Source organism: Mytilus californianus, unplaced genomic scaffold (genome assembly GCF_021869535.1).
Source record: "Mytilus californianus isolate M0D057914Y unplaced genomic scaffold, xbMytCali1.0.p SCAF_12, whole genome shotgun sequence".
NCBI lineage: Eukaryota > Metazoa > Mollusca > Bivalvia > Mytilida > Mytilidae > Mytilus > Mytilus californianus.
The window spans coordinates 16,575,997-16,600,232 of record NW_026262604.1 but is presented as its reverse complement, the minus strand read 5'-3'; the positions used below and the strand labels follow the sequence as shown (position 1 = coordinate 16,600,232).

Below are 24,236 nucleotides of genomic sequence, written 5' to 3'. Positions count from 1 at the left end.
GAAATGAGGTCAGATATTATCACGTGGGTATTGTCATTAAATTGACATAACTTGGATAACATAAACACATCTATTTATCCTATGCTTACCAAACAATTTTTTTCCTTTAGACTTATTTCCAAATCACGGTGTCTGTTTTTCACCGTGGGGCAGAATCCACTTTCAATTTTAATATGTTTGCTGATTTTGTCCAAAATTAACACCACATTTTTGTCCATCCTTTTGAAAACCCAAATTGGTGCATCAGTTGATAAAACATATGTCCCCTTCTTAAGGCGATCACACTGAGCCACAGATCCTTTTGTCGGACATTTTATCTCAACCTCTGTCATGTAAGATAGTGTAAACAATGTGCAAACGAATATCAAGAAACATGTCGCCATTTTTGCAGGTTACGTAAATGTAAATATTGAATGATCACGCTAAAATAAGCCCGGATGAATTCGGGTTCGACCCTTATTATTATTTTGGCCCCCAAGGGTGACTGGGGAATAGAAATATGGTCACCATTGGTCTTCCTCCGACCGGCAGTAAAACCCGTGCTAAAGTGGGGCGTCCGCTTGGCTGTGCGGGATGTACAAATTTGCAGCCACGTCCGGTCAGAATGGGGACGTTAAATCCGATGCCTCGTGTAAAGAGAGTGCCACGCTCTTTGCACGTTAAGAACCCTTGCAACAACTCTTTGGGGGGTCCGTAGGTGACCTGTTGCGAGGCTAATTTTCTGTCCCTATCCAATATACCCTCATTTCCCGTGGCAGTCTAAATTTCTCCGACCTTAATCCCGGAAGCCCCTATTACAGAACCTACCTATTGTATTTATTGTGAACTTGTTCTCGTCCTGAATATGCATGAAATATTTGCCACTGGACGTTAAGCAACCAACAATCAATCAATCAATATTATTATTTTGGAGTTCAAACAGATATAATAATTAAGTGATGATATAAAATAAATACAAATTCAATCAATAAAATAATTTTATTTGAAAAAATATTATCAACATATTATCCATTTATGATGATACTTTAAACGTTTAAGTCATTATTTTATTAATGTTATTATCAATATATGGTATCAATCTTTTCATATATTCCCACTGTCTCTGGCTTATTGTAGATTTTAAGTTTGAAATGATGACAACTATATTGTGCTTGTTGATACACAATGATAGATTACCATTCTCGGGAAGATCAATTTTTTTCTGGTATTGACACGTTAGATTTTTCGACTGGTCGACATATAATCCTAAACTTGAATGTTTTATACAGTCTGAAGTTTTAGAGGATTTTGAATGATAGATATTACTGGTTACAGTTAAAATTGCAATTGTCATCGCTACAAGAATGGCACTCGTGAAAATCTTCATAACTTTAAGATGAAAATCTTTGTTGTTGTATATGGAATTAAGACTTGAGTATATGGTAGAAGTTTTTAACATAATATGCGTTGTTCCATTGTCTTCAATAGATTCCTGTCGTGATGTCATTTTAGTTTCGATGAACTAGTTAGAATGAAGAATATGCAATTCAATTGACGTGTATATTAATAGGTCACAGCCGAGTAAACAAATTACTAGTACGTATTGGAAACGTTGTTTTGTGGATACATTTTCTGCCTAACGTTAAACGAAGGGCGAAAACTGTGGTAACAATCCTAATTTTACCCTACTGATACAATCTTGTACTTTCTTGTAACTTTTCCTGACAATTTACCAAACTAGGATGATATGTTATTGTGGAGGTTTGTAGAGTACAACTACAAGGAATATTTTGAATGCAACATTGATATCCGGGTAATGTTGATGTTTTATTAGGGCATTTCAAAGTTACCTCTTTAGCATTTGTCAATAACATTGATGCTGGTGATAATTCAAAAATATTTGGTTTTGTCAATTCTGGTAACACTCTGAAATTACATTGGTCAAAAATTACTGATTTGTTATCATGTAGCAATGCAAAAATACAACTTGACGTTTTAATAGTTTGAATTGGTAATGAAACATCACATGTGACATAATTGGGTAAATCAAGTATTTGAGAAGCTTTTGTTGTATTCTTTTGACTGATAGGATGAGGAAAAGACAAAATTTTGTACTATGTTAGAGCTGATGAAAATAATGAAATTGGAAATTTCATTGTGATGTATAACCTTGAATGATGCCTTGTAAAAAAGAATTTGGCATTTTGATAATACATAGAGGGTTTGTTTTGAAGTAAATGAAATTGAGGATAATCTTTTTGCAAGATATTAAAAAAAAACGTTTATTGTCTTCTTCAAAACATGTTCTGGGATTAAGTGAGGTGTGATTTTACCATTTATGAGAGACTAAATTGAAGAAAGAGTATTTACTTATTGAACTTGCATTTCATTGGCTTTACTGAATTGTTCGAATGCTACCATGGACATTTTTGTCATCAAGATTTCAAATTTTTGCCTGAAGATAATAATTGATTTACCAATTCATGATTTAGTTGCATGCCTTCCTTTAACTTGTCAAATCTATGATTTACTACTTTCATAAAAGAAGATATGTGTGAACCATGTTGCTCTAAAGCGTGACTCATTTGTCTATCTCTTTTTACCAATTTATTTATGTGACTAGCCAAAAGGTTGACATCGTCCATGGTTGCTGTTCCAAAGAAAATTTTACTTGCCCGGGTCCTCCACCAAAATTATCAGGACTTTTATTTGTCTCGTAAGTTCTAGACGGACATGTAATCTTTGCCGTAGTTTGGCTTTGGGTGGGACTGTCTTGGCTGTTAAGAATAGAAACGAAGTTTCTAATATGATTTTAATTTGCCGCAACACCGAAGTCATATAATACAATTTACAATACATAATGATAAATACAAACATAGCAAATATAGATAAAGAATAATATAAGAAGTTTTCATATATAAATACGCGGTTGACCTTGTGAGGTTAATATCCTGAATTATGTAAATAAGTTGTTCATTTTAAACTTGATAATAGAAAGAGAATTTCTGTCGTGTTTATTTAATTAAATATTGCATTTATTGTTTATTACACTTCCACAACTTTGCATAATATTTAAACCAAGTAATTTAATGATTTGAATTAACTTTGCTTTTGAATAAATAATAATATGAAAATACTTTATCTTTGTAGAGTAACTCAGTTAACTTCTTAAAAACTTAAATCAAATAATTCGACTAACCTGTTAAGAATAGAAACGAAGTTTCTAATATGATTTTAATTTGCCGCAACACCAAAGTGCTTAGCATTGGCACAGGTTTATATAGTACTTTCGTTAGCAATAAATTGAGGCTCATTTAGTTATTCGTTTATGATTTCTGCTAAAAGTTTATAATAATTTCTGATCTAATTTCCTTCTTTTCTCCTCACATTTTTGTTGTTGGAAACACCTAACTGACCGCTATTTGATCTAAATGGTCATCGCTTATTTTGTTTGATTTCTTCTGTAATCATTTGTAACAGAATAAAGTTCAACCCATATATCAATTAAATTATGTGTGTGTTCGATATGACCGAAGGAAAGTTGCTTAACGAACTTGTAAATATTTATCTTGGCTTAAGGCTTTGCATGTTATATTGACCTTTACTATGATTAATCTAAAGTGACCGTTATAAATTAACAAACTTTATGAAATGTATTTACCAATTAATTTAACTAATTCTTTACAACTTTCATTTAAAGTCGCTTTACTGTAAAATATTCGTAAATTATAGAGTGTCAGTTTTAACCAAAATAAAGTAAAATTTATTTCCTCACAATTGTTTAACTACATTTCCTATAAAGTTATCTCTTAGTTTAGAATTTTTTCTACAGTATAAAATAAAATGAGCTTCATCCTCCAATGTATTACAGGATGGGCATATTCTTTTTTCTCTAGGTATTTTTAAATGTCTTCCTTATTCTATCAATAAATTATGGTCGCTAATTCTCTTTTTTGTTATGTTACTTCTCTTTTCAAAAGACTTACAGTTTGAGTAGTTTTCCATTTCTAAATTTTGCTTCAAACTTTTATATAAATATAATTTACTTTTTTGATCTATTTGTTCAAATTGTTGTTCAAATATATGTTTGTAGAAATTTAAAAAGTGGTGTTTTTAGGTTTTTTTTAACAACTTTGAGTAATTTTTTCTTTTGTTTCCCTCAAGAATGGATACTTCCATGTTTACCTCTTTCAAAATATTTTTAACATATGTAAACCAAGTATAGCAACCTGATTCATCCAAACTTTTAGAAAGTAAAAAGGATTCATATAATAATGGATTAAATTCAGAATTTAATAATCTTGATAAGTAAAGTATACTCTTTAGTTTTTATATGCATCTCTAGTGGGTATCTCCCTAGCTATGTTTGATGAAGATTTTCTTGTTCCGAGGATATACTTACAGAAAGACAAATGTAATTTTTCTAAACATGATTTATCAGTAAAATTAAGGAGGTCTATATTTGTTTTGGAGATATTTGGACGTTTTTCTGCTCTAAATTTTGAAACATAAGTATCCATATAAGTAATTTCTGAATTATAAGTGGCTATTGGTTTAACTATAGAGTAAAAAAGACTGCAAGCCACTTTAACTGGCAGATTATTTAAAGAACCAGTATAAGTTTTAATAGCAAACATCACTTTCCATGCTTTATTTACAAGTTCTTCAGAGCTACGCAATAAGTTTCCATTTGTTTTTACAAGAATTCCAAGAAATGAATATTCAGAGACATTTGTCTAATTTTCATTTTTATATTTTGTTAAAGATGTTTCCACTTTTTTATTATATTGCTGCAGAATCATTGTTTTAGTTTTATTAATATTTAAAGTCAATTGCCACTTTTCACAATATTTTTCTTAGTTCAGACTATTTTGTAGGCCTTCTTTACTTTCAGATAATATTAAAAGGTCATCAGCAAATTGTAAAGATCCTACTTTAGTATCAATCAGATCCAATGGACAACTTTTTTCATTTGAAAACTCTGCATCTAAATCATTTATAAATAAATTGAATAAAGTAGGACTGAATGAATCCCCTTGTTTAACCCCTTGTGTGACCTCAAAATATTCTGAATGCCACTCTTGATGCTTAAAAGCAGATTTTGTTTCCTCGTACTGTCCTTTAATAATATTAAAATATTTTTTTCCCTGCTCCTGCATTATACAAGTTTTAAAGTAAGGCTTTTCTCCAGACAGAATCAAAAGCCTTTTTTAAATCTACAAAGTAGGCATATATTAGTAGTATAAAATGGATGGTTCAAACACTTGACCCCTTGTTTTTCTTTTGTTTGGCTATTGTTTATAAAATATTTGAGGAATGCCATCCACATCTTGGCCATGACCCCTATATTTAATATTTGTTTGGTTATTGTTTACAAAATATGTAAAGAATGTTGTTCACACATCGTGTGATATCATTGATCTTTTAATACCAACGTAAAAAGAAAGATAACTCTAAAAATTAAAAAAAGAAAAGAATGATATAAAAAGTCTTGGTTACCTCGGGTGATTTTAGTGTAATTTATTGAAAGTAGGGATGACAGACGAATTAGAAACTAAACTTCGGATAAGGAATCAATTGGTTTTCACTTACGCAAGAGAAATTTTATACATATGTCGAACGATCAACGCAGAAAGATACATAGGTTGCCAATATAACGAGCCGAGTCATCTCCACCACGATTGTTTAATTACCACAGATGATGAAGTATTAATTATTCATTTTGCAGAGGCTTTTCAAAACATTGATCATAGTGAAATATCCAACTTGTTTACAAAAAATACAGCAAACCTCGACATTCCCTCTGAAAAAGTAAAAGAATTTAGTGAATTGTTCAATTGGAACTGGTGGTTCGAAAACAACCAGGATAAACAGTTGATGGAATGTATGATAAGAGAAGCTGCTGACATTTTAACACATTATCAATAAAATGAATCAAGAGGAAAATACGCTGTCAAATGTATATTATGATACATCAAAACCAGCAGCATATCAAGGTGCAGAAAAAATACAACTAGTGCTAAAACGAGGTGGCAATGATAAAATAGGTGTTCACAAAATACGAAAATGGTTACAAAATCAAGATGATAACAGTTTACAGAAGCCTGTGCGAAGGAGATTTCAAAGGGCTCGGGTTGTTGTTTCTGGTCCAAAATAACAACTTGATATTAACCTAGCTGACATGCAAACTTTAAGTAAAGAGAACGATGGCATCAGATACTTGCTTGTAGCAGTTGATGTATTCACCCGCTTTGCTTGGGTGATACCATTGAAAGATAAGACAGGAAAAGAAGTAGAGAAAGCTTTATCAATAATTTTAAATGATGTCTCTCCTAAAAAAATTAGAAGTGATGCGGGAACTGAATTTAAGAACAAATGAATTTCAAAGTTATTAAATGATAAGAACATATACCATCATGTTACATTAAATGAAGTGAAAGCAAACTATGTGGAAAGATTGAATAAAACTTTAAAAACCATGATATATAGATATTTAGCAAAACACAAGTCAAAAAGATATATCGATTCGTTGCAGGATTTAGTGAAGTCTTATAATGCCACTCCACATAGGTCACTAGATAACATAGCACCGAAGGATGTTAATGCAGACAACGCAGCTAATCTCTGGGCCTACATGTATTTGAGACCTAAAAAGAAACGTAAATGAAAGACTTCTAATGTTATCAAGAAAGGAAAGAAAGCCTTTATAAAAAGTTTATATAAATATAGAAAAGGACAACTAGTTCGTATTTCAAATCAGCGTAGACCTTTTCAACGTGTCTATAATGAACAATGGTCATATGAGGTATTCAAGATATATACGCGCTTTCAAATGCAGGGGCTTCAAATGTATAAGCTGGTCGACCTACTGGAACAACGGATTCTGGGGAACTTTTATTTTTCGGAAGTGCAACCTGTAAACAAATCAGAAGATGTATTGTGGGAAATTGAAAAAATCATAAAGAAAAGGAAGAGGAACAAACAAGTTCAGTATTTTGTGAAGTGGTTGGGATATTCGGAACGATTCAATTCTTGGGTTGCTGAATCAGATGTTAAAAATCAGTAAAACTATGTCATCCACCAACAGTTTCTTCTTATTCATAGACAGTGACTCGAAGCAAAATAAAACTTATTTCCCAGACAATACTACAACGAATTTCAAAATTCATCTGTCGGAACCTTTGCAACTCGATAATACTAGTATTTGGAAAGTGGCATTGACTGAGATACGCATCAAAGAGGATAATAGAACTATGTATATGGGTAGTTTGTATGTTTTGTGCAATCTGGTAGATTATTCCATTGTTAATGGAGGACAAAAACAACCTATACTCCGTAGATTGCAATGTAATAAAAAAGGAAACTGGACCCACAAATACGAATCACCGCATTATCTATCGATACATAAAACGCAAATATTTGACATTGAATTCTTTATATTAGACGACGAATTGAAAACTCCATCATTTTTGAAGAAGACGGTGTCACTAACGTTACATTTTTGACAGTATCCATTTTTTCATTAGACAGAATATTTATGACATGGATATCTCTAACTTGTATATTCCAAATGTAACAACGTGGATTAAGTATTATCAAGACAGCATAAATAAGCATACATTTAATGGGAAAAAGCGTAACCAGAGAGGAGGATCTTTAGTCAGTGGGGCAAAGACAATCATCACCCCCATAGAAAATAAGAAGAAAAATGTACCATTGCAAATGGATGTAAGTGATGTTCCAGTTAAAATAAGTTCGCCTGCCCAGGCCGTTGTAGAACAAGCATCGACAGAAATCGAACATTTGGCGCATGTCAAGAAGGGTATGAAAAGGAAACACAAATCCAAATCTGTCAGAAGAGGGAATAAGCGTCAACGTCTGAGGATAAAAAGCTCACATAAAAAGAAAAAGAAGCGAAGATTGTTAAAGAAAAAGAAGCAAAGATTGTTAAAGAAAAAAAAGCATAGGAAACGTAGTAGTGATATTTTCAACTAGATATTTAAAATGGCTATGCTCAATAAGGAATTCTTTGTGGAGGGACAACCGTCCGAACTGTCACTTTTTGATCTACCACCCACACAAGTAGGAGTAGAAAATATTAGAATTGAAAACGTTAGACCGACCTTAACAATTTCAGATTCATCCCCAATATTATTTGACATATCCGGTCAGAATGGTTTGGAATATTTGGATCTTTTCAACAGTCAGATACATGTGACATTGCGTGTGTTACATGATGACAATTCAACACTTGGAGTCTCCGAAGATGTAGCTCCTGTGAATCTATTTTTACAATCTTTGTTTTCACAGATTGATGTGAGCATACAAGGAAAAGCTTTATCGACCACCTCAGGATAGTATTCATACAAGGCATACATTCAAACCCTTTTACGATATGGATCAGATGCCAAACAGTCACAACTTTCGACCCAGTTGTGGTTGAAGGACACTTCCGGACATTTTGACGATGTAGATTTCTCAAACGGAGATAACACCAATGGAATAGTGAGGATGTCATACATTCAGGAATCGAAGCTTCTCGATTTACAGGGTCCAATAATGCATGACCTATTCCAAGTAAGAAGATACATTCTTAATCAGGTTGGAGTTAGCATACGATTTCATCGCTCTAACGCCAGCTTTTCCCTACTCAGCAACGAAGCAAAGAAGTATAAAATTGACATACGAGAAATGACACTGAAAGTATGTAAAATACAGGTCAATCCTGCAGTTATTACTGCACATAACGCTCTGCTCAATTCAACGAATGCTAAGTACCCATACAAGAAAACAGAAATTGCCTCCACGACCCTAGCAAAGGGAACTTTGAACTTTTCATGGAATCATGTGTTTCAGGGCAGTTGTCCAAACAAGCTCATAATCGCATTCATCAACAGCGAAGCAACAGGAGTAGGAAATCTCACCAAGAATCCTTGGATTTTCAAAACTACAAACTGAGTCAAATAGGTCTGAGTGTTGATGGCATACCTGTGAATGGAGGCCCATTACAGCTTAGTTATAACAACACAACTGGTTGCACAGTGGTAGAAGTGTTGTCGAATCTATTGATGACCACTCGCAAATGGCTAAATGATGAAGGTGTCGACATAAACAGAGATGACATACCGAGTGGTTACGCTTTGTATGCATTTGATACACAACCCGATTTTGATGGAAATGAATATTTATCTTTGAAGAAACAAGGGAGCTTGAGAATAGATGCAGTTTTTAATACCGCGTTACCACACACCGTTAACTGTATAGTTCTCGCTGAAAGACAAGGATATTTCGAAATAAGTCAGTCGAGGGACGTCATTTTAAATTCTGATGGATACTAATACAATTCGATGCATGGTGAACTGTGATCAGACCTTGTTAAAACAAGTGATTGGAATATTTTCGGTTGATGAAATACCCAAACAGCGTTTTTCTTCATTTCCTATATCATTCATCATAAATACAGATATAAAAAGTGGACCCGGAAAACACTGGGTGGCTTTTCACGCATCAAATCACAGAGGTGAATTTTTCGATAGCTACGGACTGAAACCATCTTTTTATTCAGATCGATTTCTTGACTTTTGTACTTCAAACAATCTCAATCTTTTGTACAACGATAAGCGACTGCAAAGTAAGGATTCCAAGACATGTGGCTACTATTGTATGTATTATTTAGTAAATAGATTGATTGATTGTTGGTTGCTTAACGTCCAGTGGCAAATATTTCATGCATATTCAGGACGAGAACAAGTTCACAATAAATACAAAAGGTAGGTTCTGTAATAGATTAAGGGATTAAGGTCGGAGAAATTTAGACTGCCACGGGAAATGAGGGTATATTGGATAGGGACAGAAATTTAGCCTTGCAACAGGTCACCTACGGACCCCTCAAAGAGTTGTTGCAAGGGTTCTTAACGTGCAAAGAGCGTGGCACTCTCTTTACACGAGGCATCGGATTTAACGTCCCCATTCTGACCGGACGTGGCTGCAAATTTGTACATCCCGCACAGCCAAACGGACGCCCCACTTTAGCACGGGTTTTACTGCCGGTCGGAGGAAGACCAATGGTGACCATACTTCTATACCCCAGTCACCCTTGGGGGGTAGTAAATAGATGTAGAGGAGTTCCGTTGAATGAGATTGTTCGACCATTCTCGGATGATTATAATAACAATGATTTATTCGTTGTTGACGTCATAAGAAATACGTTTCCGTATTGTGCGGGTGGATTGTGAAAAAATGGATTTGAAAGATGAAACACTCGTATTACATTTTGAAACACCTACATCTATCATGGTATGTGGACCAACGAACTCCGGAAACACAACGTTTATAAAAAGATTATTGGAAAATGCTCCCCTTATGTTCAAAGAAGTCTCATCATACATTATGTACTGCTATGGTAGTGTTTGGCAGCCAATTTTCAGCGAAATGCAACGTTCGATAGACGGTATTATTTTCCACAAAGGCATTCCGAGTGAAGAGGACCTGATGGAAGTTCGAGGGGATGACACACGACACATGATTTGTGTTCTTGATGACTTATTACGTGATTTAGCCAACAATCGATGGGCACAAGAACTTGTGTGTGTCTCATCACACGATCTTAATGTGACTGTGTGTCTAGTGGGTCACAACATTTATGAGAAAGGCAAAGTCATGCGAACTCTTAGTTTAAACATACATCACTATATACTCTTTGAAAACAGACGGGATTCGGAGCAGATTCTCCGTTTTGGACGACAGGTGTTTCCACACAAAGGAAAGTACTTTCTAGACTCTTTTATCAAAGCGACGTCAGTCTCGCGATACCTGACAGTAGATTTAAATCCAAAATCAGAAAAGTCATATTCACTTCGTACCAGAATTTTTCCAGGTGAAGACATCATTGTGTTTCGTCCAAAGCATGAAGAAAAAACTGACATGGGCCAACGGATTGGTTTTAAAATTTCTGACGGTGTGTGATAAAAACCAGCGAAACACCATTTTACGCACATTAACAGATCAACAACTACAAATTCTTGTGGAAATAATATATAACTAAGGCAAAGGTGGATTCCGCATTTCAAAAAAATATAGAGACGCTTTATCGTTGAAAAAAAACAAAATTAGATCAGTCATTGAAGAGTCAATTTCCAAACGTCTCAGGAGAAAAAGGTTGCTGAAAATAAGTGAGGTTATACCAATCATTCTCCAAGCGGTTTTTAAATATGAGTCGGGAGCTAGTATTAGTGCCAAAGAGGAAATATGATGATCTAATTCAGAGAGCCACAGCAGAAAAGACTGTCGACGATTCAAATATACCATTTTTGAAAAGGAGGCTTGGTGAGGGAAATGGTGATGACACTACATCAGATGACACATCAACTATTGCTAACAAAACTAACAAGAACACTATGATTGAAAACATTGTCGGTGAAAATCAATATGGAGGTGCTATATCAAATCCTTTTGTTAAAATGACATTCAAATCTTTTGATAAAATGCATACAAAACAAGGGATGAAGAACAATAAAAAAAAACAACAAGAATTTGAAATGGTTGAGTTTTCAATTGTAATTGTATTTTTTTTTTTACCTTTTATTGTTATTTTGTTTTGCTTTTCATTGTAAATAATTAAAATATATATGTATCTGGTTATATTTCATTGTATGTTGAGCCAAATTATTTTTTATCATATATTGTATTTCATGGGTTGTAATTAATATATATATATAGGCATCTGGTTTTGTTTCATTGCTTGCTACCCCAAAAAGAGAAAGTTATTTTCCTTATGGGAGGAGCTTACTTAGAATTCACGAGGTCTGTAATTGGTTGATTACACTTTTTTGTCGACAAACATTAGTCATATTAGTAAATGTAGGGATTGGTTGTGATGAAATTTCTCCAGTCACAACCAGGTAAACATTTAAAATGAAAGTCTCCTATACCTCACACTAGAAGTCACAGGTGTTCAACATGGATATAGAATTTTAGCAGATTCAATACAAAAGCGTCCAGATGGTGGGAAAACGCTTAAAAGTGAAATAAGGAATCTGAAGCGCAGCTTGAACATTGATGAAGGATTTACATGTCTTCTCTGTAATAAAGTTAATCAACACCGAGCAAATTTTAAACGTCTTTTAAAATCCCACGAAACTACATACAAGTGTTTACTTTGCAATAGAAAATTCAACAGATAAGTTTCATTACAGAGGCATGAACGAGGACATTTAGTAGGATATGTAAGACCCAATGACACATACAACTGTCAGCATTGTGGAATGGGTTTTAAAGACTACACTACTCTATTCAATCACTCCCAAAACTATGCATCCTGTGCAGATAGGAGGTAATGTAAACATATCCGACCATCCAACTGTAACAAAGAGTGCATTGGAAGATTCCGTCCATATTTTACCCATCTATCCTTCAGATGAAGACAAGTATGATTTATTAACATTTTTCTTCAACATTCGACAAAAAATAAGATATGAAAGATGTGACAAAGTAAAACATGTAAAGTGGTATCTTAATGTGCATGTTGAATTTTCGCGGGAGACGAATGAAGGGGAAGTGGATAATACCCACCCATATTTCAAAAGTGGTACATATATATTACTTTCCAAAAATGACATCAGAGATGATGACATTAATGAAGCGTTTCAAAAACAGTTCAAATCGTTTGATGAATACATCGCACGGGGATCGGGGTGGACTTTGAAGCAAGTAATGTTCATGGAACTTCAAACCATTCAATTTCATCCGATAGGTGGGTCGACATATTTCAGAATCCCCGAAACTTTGGAAAAAGCCATGCTGTCATTAACATAAAAAACGACGATGAGAAATGCTTTCTGTGGTCAATTCTCGCTCATCTTTATCCAAAGTCAAAGAATGCAAATAGAATGTCACATTACATCAGATATGAAAAAGAACTAAATATGGCCGGTATTTCATATCCAGTGCAAGTGAAACAAATACCAAAATTTGAGAATCAAAACGACATATCCATCAATGTTTTTGGTTATGAGAACAATGAATTCTTCCCTATACTCATCAGTCAACAAAAAGGTAAGAAGCATGAGGTTGACTTGTTATATCTCACTAGGGAAGATAGTGCCCACTACTGCTATATTAAACATTTGAATTGATTACTTTCAAGGACAAAAAAATAGTGGAAGAGGGTACAAGTTTTGTCGCTACTGTTTGAGGGGTTTCACCTCGCAAAGAGTGCTAGAAAAACACCTTAGATATTGTTAGAAACACGATGCTCAACATGTTGAGTTTCCACTGAAAGGCAGTGGGGAGGACATAATCGAATTCGATGGTTATTCAAAACAGATGAGAGTTCCATTCGTTATTTACTGTGACTTTGAGGCATTTGCCCGTCCACTTGACACATGCTTCCCCAATTCAACTCAATCTAGTTCAACGGCGACAGTCAATTATGAAGCCTGTGGGTATGGATATCAAGTAGTTTGTGAGAACGAGCGTCATTCGAAGCCTCCTGTCATCTACAGAGGACCATATGCATGTGAACACCTACTCAAACAACTATTCGAAGAAGAGGTTTACATTAGGGGTGTTTTCGATAAGATAGAACCACTACAAATGACACCGGAAAACGAATAGAAATTTAAGACAAGCACTCACTGTCATATATGTAACAGCCCCTTTGAACAAACATCGACTAAAGTTCGAGACCACTCACACATTACAGGAAAATATCGAGGGGCCGCACATAACTCTTGTAATCTTAACTACCAACACCAAGATTATATCCCCTTATATTTTCACAACCTTCGAGGATTCGACAGTCACCTTCTGATGCAGGGCGTTGGACTTGATAAAGGCAAAAGAATTAACTGCATTCCTAACAATATGGAAAGATATGTGTCGTTTTCTCTCGGTTCTCTCAGATTCGTAGACAGCTACCAGTGTTTGCAGAGCAGTCTATCCAATCTCGTGAATGATTTAGCAAAAGAAGACCCCAGCCAATTCAAAGCATTGATCAAAGAATTTCCATCCGACAGACAGAGATCACTTTTGTTAAGAAAAGGTGTGTACCCTTATACATATATGGATAAAAAAGAAAAATTTTCCATGAATTGTCTACCACCAAAAGATGCCTTTTATAACGATTTGACAAAAAGCCACCTTGCTGATGAAGATTACGAACATGCTAAGACGGTCTGGGACACCTTCGAAATTGAGGATATGGGTTCCTATCACGATTTATACCTGAAGTCAGACGTGCTACTATTAAACTGTGTTTTCGAAAGATTTCGAGATCAGTGTATGGAAATCTATGGTCTAGATCCTGCTCACTTTTATACATGCCGAGGTCTGGCATGGAGCGCTGCATTGAAAGTGGCAAATTGTAAATTGGAACTAATCACCGAGGACAATGCAGAGGCCTATCTCATTGAGTCTGGTTTGCGCGGTGGGATCTCACAGATTTCCAATCGATTGGCCACCGCTAACAACGAGTACCTTGACAATACGTATGACTCTGAAAAGGAGAGTTTATCAGGACTGTAATAATCTGTATGGTCTCGCACTTAGCATGCCACTCCCAACTGGAGAGTTTAAATTCCTGAGTGAGGAGGAACGTATTAATTTTAGCGTATTGGATGTGGGGGAATGTAGTGATAAGGGTTACATATTAGAGGTAGACCTGGACTATCCGAAGGAACTTCATAATTTGCATTCGGATTATCCATTGGCACCGGAAACTAAGTCGGTGTCTGATGACATGTTGTCTCCCTATAGTCGAAATCTGTGGACCAAGTTGAATCCATCAAAACGAAAAGGATGTGATTGATTGATTGATTGTTGGTTGCTTAACGTCCAGTGGCAAATATTTCATGCATATTCAGGACGAGAACAAGTTCACTATAAATACAATAGGTAGGATCTGTAATAGATTAAGGGATTAAGGTCGGAGAAATTTAGACTGCCACGGGAAATGAGGGTATATTGGATAGGAACAGAAATTTAGCCTTGCAACAGGTCACCTACGGACCCCTCAAAGAGTTGTTGCAAGGGTTCTTAACGTGCAAAGAGCGTGGCACTCTCTTTACACGAGGCATCGGATTTAACGTCCCCATTCTGACCGGACGTGGCTGCAAATTTGTACATCCCGCACAGCCAAACGGACGCCCCACTTTAGCACGGGTTTTACTGCCGGTCGGAGGAAGACCAATGGTGACCATACTTCTATACCCCAGTCACCCTTGGGGTCAAGAAAATGGTGTGTGAAAGGTCGATCGAGAATAAAGACAGATAAGTTGTTATGTACATTGGAGAACAAAAGAAGATACGTTTGTCATTACAGGAATCTTCAACTGTATTTGCAACTTGGTATGGAGCTGAAAAGGATACATCAGGTGTTGGAGTTTTCCCAATCACCGTTTTTAAAGGAATAAATTGAATTAAATACGCAAAGACGAAAGTCTGCCAAGAGGGATTTCGAAAAATCGTTCTATAAATTAATGAATAATGCGGTTTTTGGTAAGACAATGGTGAACGTTCGCAAGCGGGTGGATGTTCAACTCATACATTCTAAACGAAAAGTGTTGAAACAAGTAGCCAAATCATCTTTCGTGAGATGCTAAATCTTCAACAAAGACCTTGTTGGTGTTCAATGCAAAAAAACTGTGTTGAAATTGAACAAACCGATTGCAATTGGTATGTCTGTATTGGAATTGTCTAAGTGTGTTATGTACAATCAATCATCACTATAATTATGTTATACCCAAGTATGGTAAAGATATCAAATTGATGATGACTGACACGGACTCCTTTCTTTATCATGTTAAAACAAAAGATGTATACGCAGACATGGAAAAAGATAAACATTTGTTTGATTTTTCCAACTATAGTAGGGATCATTTTCTTTTCGACAACACAAATGCAAAGAAGCCGGGGTTATTTAAGGATAAGACTTATATATATACATTGTAATATGTGTTTTTTCCCACCCCGTGTGTGTTGTGTCATCAGATATAAAATATTGCGTTATAAGTAAACAAAAACACAGCAAATGATGACAATTCAAAAAGTTATGGAGTAAAAAAAAAAAAAAAACATTTTCATTCTGTACAAAAGGGTTGGGTTGGACTCTTAACTATATACTATAAAAATCATAATGTGAATACTTTGATTCGGTTGTTTGGTTGGTAGAAAAAGGTCGTTCCCCATAAGAAAACAAAACACAAAATACAAGAAAATAAACTCAGCATAGATACCAGGACTAAATTTTGTAAATACGCCAGACGCGCGTTTCGTCTACAAAAGACTCATCAGTGACGCTTGAATCCAAAAAGTTAAAAGGGCCAAATAAAGTACGAAGTTGAAGAGCAGTACGGACCAAAATTCCTAAAAGTTTTGCCAAATACAGAAGTGATCTTGCTCTTATAAATTAAATAAAACAACACTGTTAAATCAAAAACTATTACAAAACATAATCTACTAATTTTACTGAAGATTAATAGGTTTACCATGACAATCAAATATTCCTTGCTGCTAGAATGTTTGAAATAATGCGACTCCAATGCTCATGTAGTAAAATGTTTGATAGATCATTTAGAACGCTAGAGTCCATCTTCCTAACAAGAAATGAAATTTCCTCACTAGTTAGAAAACCACATTTCCTAACAATTGAACTGCAACAAATCTGATACAAAGAGGCGTTTGGCACCTCGAAAGTTCGCTGTGTTAGTATTTCATACAACATGAATACCACATCAACGGTGTTGTTTGACAGATCAGAATCAAAATTTTGATAAAGTTCCATCAACAGTGATGACGGTAATTTCATGAGAATGTCCCGGGTTAGTAGAGATACAGGTGTCATACACAATATTTTACATATATTAGTTATACATTGTTGTTTTAAGACGATCACTCTCAAGCATCCTCGTCGCTTTCTACGGTTATCAGGATTTCTGCCTCCGCAGCCCTAATTTTCTTTGTCATTGTGCTCTCCAACTTCACAGTTGACCCATGTTTGAGACTGCTGGTTTCTCCATGTTCCGTTTCTTCGGTATCCCTCATTGCCCTCAAGGCCTCTTCTTCCTGTTTCTGGTTCCTGCTATTCTGAAATGACAACAATCCATGAGTTACACATATGATGTTGAGACAATGAGTGGTGATTTTTTTATACAATTATAGTGAAAATTATGTGTATCTCCCTGCTGCAAGTAGGTTCTATCCCTAGTTTGTTTTAATTTGTCTAACTCAAGACCCCCCTTTTCGAATATTTGTATATGATGGTTTGGGGGTTTTTATTCATTCAAATTAGAATTTCTGATAAGTTTTTATTACTAGATTCGGTTGTGTATGAATGTACTAAAATTGTGAGTGGATTTTTCTATATAGATACAAATTAAACTTCACATACCTGGATGTCAAAATTTTCATCAATAGTTGCTAACCGGTTAGGTCCAGCCATTCTCATTAGCTCTCTCTATTTTCAGTCATCGTCATAGTAAAGCTTTTCCAACCTGTACCATTCTTCTTTGGACACTTCAGATGGATGTAGGTAATTCCTCCAAAATTATTGATGGACACAGTCTTGCTTGAACCGAAGGTTCCACTTATCCTAAGGATGGAGTCCTCATATGTGATGGTTCTTAATGCACTCATGTTGTTTCAAAATTAATTATAAATCTGATACATTTGATAAGTATTTGACCCTTATTTATAGCTATTACTTATCATCACACACAAACAAAATCCTCACTCACGATTTTTTCGTTGGACAATATCTTTCCTCGTGACTATTTAGTGGTGTTGATAATGAATTTCCCACATTAACAAAATTATGTTTTCGTTGGACAATTTTTATCATCCCACTTTCTGTTCGTATTTGCTCATTAGTCTCCATCAACAGATGATTTTCATTGGGTAATAAGTTGTGGTCATACAGATGATAGACCCCTTTTTTAATGCTAGTACTTATCATCCAAGGTTAACAAAAACCTTACCAAAAGGGGAAAAAAGCTGTTTTAAATGCACGACCTGCTCACATTTCCAATCAACTGCCGATTTTCACTCATGATCATTAAGAGGTGCTGAATGATAATGAATAATGATGGGGTTGATAATAACGAGCACTGAAAATAAGAATTCCTTTTTAATAATTTTCACAATAATTATCCATTTCCTACCTGTTGTTATGGTCCACTGTTTCTTGCTATCAAAAATTACATGGTTATCCTACCACGATAGATTCAACTATTATATTCACATATTATAACCTGTATGAATTATTTTCATTTATTTCCCTAAATTTTGTTTGTTATAAATTGGCTTATCATGGATCTTTATTACGTATTGCAACCAGTAGAAATAGTGAATGGAATATATATATATATATGCTATAATTGATGATGCACGTCTTGAATTGGGGTCTATTGAAAATCCTATAGTTATAAAGATGGATTCAGAACTGGAATCAATTAACAATCACATGATTTCTGATGAGTGTGATAACTGTGGGGACTCCTCCATCATAATTATTGATGATGAGTCAATAATATCAATATCCTCTGATGATTGCGTCATATCACTGTCTTTTGATGATCATAGTGAATCTGATATTACTTCGTCTGATTATGAAATCCAGTTTGATATTGGTGACAGTAATGACTCACCTCTATGTGACATAGATTTTATTGAAACATCCAAAAATACCCATTCTTACACACCAATGTCTTTCGACTCTGATGACAAGTATGTATTACCTATGGTGTTGAAAGATAATCAGGTAGGTTTTAATATGGTTATTATAACCTTGATTCATTAAAATATTTCAGTAATATCATATTAATTTTCATTGTTATATACTGTCTGTAATTTGTGTTGGCTCATTGTTCATGGGCGACCTGTTGTGTAACATAATTTCTTACCTGGTCCCAATTCTTTTGCATTTCAGTCAATCATAAAACCACCTCTGACAACTATGTTTGTAGACAAATTGATACACCATTTTTTTTTTTTTTATATTTAACAATTTGGAAAAATAGAAGGCCAATGAGACAGCTGTTAAACCAAGACCACATGAATATGAAACTAAATGGTCTTCAACAATGAGCAAAATCCACATTGCGTAGTAAGCAATAATAGACTCTAAAATGTAAAACAATTCAAACAAGAAACTAGCAACCTGATTTATGTTGAAAACAAAATGAAAAATAAAACTGTACTCTAAATAATTCCCTTATGGTTCTATAAAGGAGTAAATAGTGTTATAATCTCATTGTATAATAGTACCACACTATTCTAAGTGTGAAGTATCACATTCTTATCACTGTCTCAACAAGCTTTGTTTTGAACATAATAACACAAACTTTATCTTAAACTTTATTAAATAAACTACAAATTTCTAAATAACAATAACAAAACATACATATTCATTGGAAGACTAAAATGTTTCACATGATCTTAAAACATCATTAAAAAACAACCCATTGTAAACATCATGAGTAAGTAATTCAAAAAATTACGTATGTAAATTTATCACAATTTATTTGTGGACATCATATAAAATCTTTGGTGTAAAAGATAATCTCATTAAGTAATCTCCGTAAATTTACAAAACAGAAAGATATGGGAAACAAAATATTTCAACATTGGTCTATAGTAGAAATTGTATATAGAATTGTGAACGAGAAAAGCATCTGAAGTAAAATATATCAACGTTGATCAATGTTCAACCTAGTGAAAATATTTAAGAGGTAGTGCATCAAAATGAAGCTTGTTGTATTAATATCATCAAACTAATTGCATTCAGGTGGTGAAACATATCATCAAACTAATTGCATTCAGGTGGTGAAACAAAACAACTTATCTTAAGACTTTATAAATAAAAAATACAAATTTCTAAATAACAATCACAAAACAAACCTATTTCATTGAAAGACTAGCAAGTTTCAATGGACTCATCTTAAAACTTCAAAAACTATAAATTTCTAAATAACAATCACAAAACAAACCTATTTCATTGAAAGACTAGCAAGTTTCAATTGACTTATCTTAAAACTTCAAAAACTACAAATTTCTAAATAACAATCATAAAAAACAAAACATATTTCATTGAAAGACTAACAAGTTTCATTGGACTTAATCTTAAAACTTCAAAAACTACAAATTTCTAAATAACATCATAAAAAACAAAAACATATTCATTGAAAGACTAACAAGTTTCATTGGACTTAATCTTAAAACTTTATTGTAAATGTCATAGATAATTAATAAAAAATATGTACATGTATAATGATTCATTTGAAGATATCATATAAAATCTGTAGTGTAAATTATAATCTCATTATTAAAGTAATCCTTATAAAATTAAAAAAAAAGAAAGATATGCGAAACAAAATATTTTAACTGGTCAATTTTGGTGGTGTGAATTATCAATATGTGGGTGTGCATTGTGGAATGTATACAAGAAAAGCTTGTCAAATAAAACAGTTCAACATTGGTCCATTTCTTATTTAGTGAAAATAATGAAGAGGTCCTCCTGAGTCATAATACAAAACTAGCAACAAACAAAAATATATATAAAATGTAGTAGCAACTTTTAAAAAAAAATACTGTATAAATTTATAAATATACATGCTACATGTTATCAACTCTGGATTTTTAAATGTAAACATTTGGATGTTTTGAGGTAACTAAAACATAATACTGAAAAATTAACAACAAAAAAAAATGTATATAATGTAGTAGCACCTTGTTAAAATAATACTGCATAACTTTATAAACAGAAAACTGATTATATCATGTAAACTTCAAAGTGAACGCACATTATTCAGAATATCTTTTCGTGAATGATCTCTTTCTACATGATCTCCTAAGTACCACTTCCTGTGGACGAATGTTTTGAGGTAGTATTAATTGTACATTCTGATGAGGAACCTGATGTTGTGGATTGTCTTGAGGTTGAGCAATCTGCGGTTGAAGATTGTCTTGTGGTTGAATAATCTGAGGTTGTTGATTGTTTTGTAGTTGAGCAATCTGGGGTTGTGGAATGTCTTGAGGTTGTGCAATCTGGGATTGTGGATTGTCTTGAGGTTGTGCAATCTGAGGTTGTGGATTGTCTTGAGGTTGTACAATCTGGGGTTGTTGATTGTCTTGAGGCTGAACAATCTGAGGTTGTGGATTGTGATGGGGTTGAGCATTCTGAGGTTGTATATTGTCTTGAGGTTGCGCAATCTGAGGCTGTGGATTGTGATGGGGTTGAGAATTCTGAGGTTGTATATTGTCTTGAGGCTGAACAATCTGAGGCTGTGGATTGTTTTGTGGTTGAGCAATCTGAGGATGAAGTCTTTGGAATATATGTTGATCATGTTGCACAAGATTTGGTAAAACTATAGCTGGCATAGGAATTTGGAAATAGTTTGCAACTGCAACTTAAATATTTTCAAGTTCATTAGGATCATTTACATGTACATCTCCAAGAAATATTTCAACGTCATTTGGTAAATTATGATGTTTCCCAACATATGTCCCGCTCATTTCAAAAGAGTCCTGTTCGCGTTTTCTATAACAAATACACCAACCACAGTGTTTGAATAGACATACAGATAAACAATTCCTCGTTCTTACAGATCCTTTGCAGCAGAATAATATGGTTGTTGTAATAGTTAAGATCATGCAGGCTGGAAAATAAAAAAAAAATAGAGAAAATAATAATTTTAAATTTATAATTAAAATAGTTTTAACATTGTTTAAAAAAAAAAATTTAAAAGAAAATTTGAACGCAATTCGAATATAAAAAGAAAATTCATGTTTTTTATGGTGTATATAGTATTGTCCTATTTTGGTTTTGTCTTTGTTACTTGGTTTTGGAATTTTAACGATAATACGTTTCAGATCCTCAACTGAAAATAAAATTTAGTAGATTATTGTTATATATATAATTCTAGACTGTGTAAATTACTGTGATTTAAATCAATCTTACTCCAGTTGATGGTGAATGCATAACACATAATTAAAGTCCTCCACATAAATATATCCACCTCGTGTTAATAATAAATAATTGTATACTTACATATAACAATCAAAAGTATCCATAAGAAATAAGTTTTAAGGTGGTTTAGATCATCTTGCACTGATTTTTGGGTTTGGGTAGTGGTTGTATCCGTTGTTGGTGGCTTAGTTAACGTTTCAGTGCTTGGAGTTTGGAAAGTGGTTGTATCCTCATTTCTGTCTGCTTTAGTTATTTTACTTTTTGTTGTTGACATCTGGGTTTCAGTGCTTGGGGTTTGGAAAGTGGTTGTATCCTCATTTCTGTCGGTTTTAGTTATTTTACTTTTTGTTGTTGACATCTTGGTTTCAGTGCTTGGGGTTTGGAAAGTGGTTGTATCCTCATTTCTGTTGGTGTCAGTAATGGTATGTGTTGTTGACCGCTGGGTTTCAGTTCTTTGTGTTAAGAGAGTGGTATCCTCATTTCTGTTGGTGTTCGTTATTTTAGATTTTGTTGTTGACATGAGAAAATCTATCTGAAAATAAAAAAAAAATTAATAAAAAGTTAATTTGTAGAATCATGTACATGCAGACTTTGAAATTTGATTCCCATAAAATTACATGTGCGAGTTTAGCTCAATGAATATAAAACTTTAAAAAGTATATGCATGACCGTAAAAGCTGAAAACTGTAAATTCAGAATTTATTAATACAATTAATGTAACTGAATAATATCATAATAATAAAAGCCCCCATTCTGATATCTGATACATATGACAGTACATGTATGTTGATTTTACAGAATTGTAATATTTTATCTCAATTTTGTCTATTCTTCCTAATTCGTAATAATATATGCACGCACTACAATAATTTCTTCATTTGAAGTATTTGTACATGTATATGACATATATATAATAGAAAAGGGTCGAACAGACAGACAGACAAAGGTAAAATGTGGTGTGTTTTCCCCCCTCTCCTTTGGTGTTGGGTGTTTTTTCTTAAATTATTTTCTTAAAAATCTGAACAGACTACATGGACTAGAGACATAAAGTATTTTATTTTTCACAAAACTGGGAGTTTTGAAATTTCTGAAACATGATGAGAGTTTGAACACCTTGAATGGATAAGTTACTATCATAAGCATATGGTTATAAATATGCTTGAATTAATACCTGACACTGTTGATCATTATCTCCTATTTCAACGTTTTTCTGACTTTCTATATTTGTCTTAAAAACAGGGCAATCATCAACTTTAGAATATACATAATGTAGTCCCGGTGTCATCTCTGCATATGCGCTCATTTCAACACCCTCAAAAATTACTTCGAACAACAACCTCGTAACGAGTCTTGTGCTGTGAATTACATAGTTTCCCTTTCTCAATACGCAACATCGGAATATCGGAGTTCTTGGTATTGGTACACATGCTTTGTGCACATCAAAGATGATGCATGTTGATAAAATAAAAGAACTAAAAAAAATAGCTGAAAGTGCGAACATTTTTACATGTGCATGTTTCTATTTTTTGTGAAACTGATAAGTTCAGTATATATGTATGAAATGTCCTTCGGTAAAACCTCGTTATTCAAATTTTGGAAACCTCGGTGTGTTAATTTAAGTATGGAATTTTCTCCATATGATCGTTCCGTCGTTTTTTTTTTCAGTAGCTTACTACTCAAAATACCACATGGACAACTCGTGTATCGCTTGTGTCCACCTTTTAGAAACCGGAGTTATCCCTCCTTACACACTATTGTATACAACTACCCACCAGATCAAGCAAGATGCGGCTAACATTATATGTGGATGGCATTCCTCACATATTTTGTAAACAACAGCCAAACAAAAGAAAAACAAGGGGTCAAGTGTTTGAACCATCCATTTTATACTACTTATATTTTTTTTTTTTTTTTGTGTAAGTATTTGTTTATTAGGGACTTGAGCACAAATATACTATCAGAGGTTCTGTGATTTTTCGTAAAGCCAAATTGAGTATTACTGGTAGTATTTTCCATCAGTTTAATCAATCTGTCATTTTATGCAGCATTAAACAACTTGGATTGATTGATTGTTGTTTGCTTTACGTCGCATTAGCACAGAAAGGCTATATCGCGGCGAGAGTTATTCGAATATTATAACAATTTAAGGTATATTTTTAAAATCAGACAAAAGGTCTTTCAATAAACTAAAACTCTAGACTTAAGCAAATTGAATATTTACAAATAAAAATCAACACTAAAATAACGTGATAAAAACTAAAATCGTTTTAAATATAACAACCTTTTTTATATTTTA

General features: G+C 33.8%; 1 protein-coding gene across 1 annotated transcript; it reads right to left on the bottom strand.

Annotated features, from left to right (window-relative positions):
- Positions 1 to 20,821: 20,821 nt before the first annotated feature.
- Positions 20,822 to 23,225, bottom strand: LOC127722311 (uncharacterized). The gene is made up of 3 exons (XM_052229199.1): positions 23,112 to 23,225; positions 22,022 to 22,472; positions 20,822 to 21,282 (listed from the first exon to the last, which is right to left on the bottom strand). The coding sequence occupies exons 1-3, from the start codon at positions 23,223 to 23,225 to the stop codon at positions 20,822 to 20,824; spliced, it is 1,026 nt and encodes a 341-aa protein (XP_052085159.1).
- Between the last annotated feature and the right edge of the window lie 1,011 nt (positions 23,226 to 24,236).

Coding starts and splice junctions, on each gene's coding strand:
- LOC127722311 (XM_052229199.1), bottom strand. CDS start 23,225: ATGACACCGGGACTACATTATGTATATTCTAAAGTTGATGATTGCCCT. Junction 22,473..23,111: donor ATAATGATCAACAGTGTCAG/GTATTAATTCAA, acceptor TTTTATTTTCAG/ATAGATTTTCTCATGTCAAC. Junction 21,283..22,021: donor GATACTTTTGATTGTTATAT/GTAAGTATACAA, acceptor CTTCATCCTCAG/ATTGCTCAACCACAAAACAA.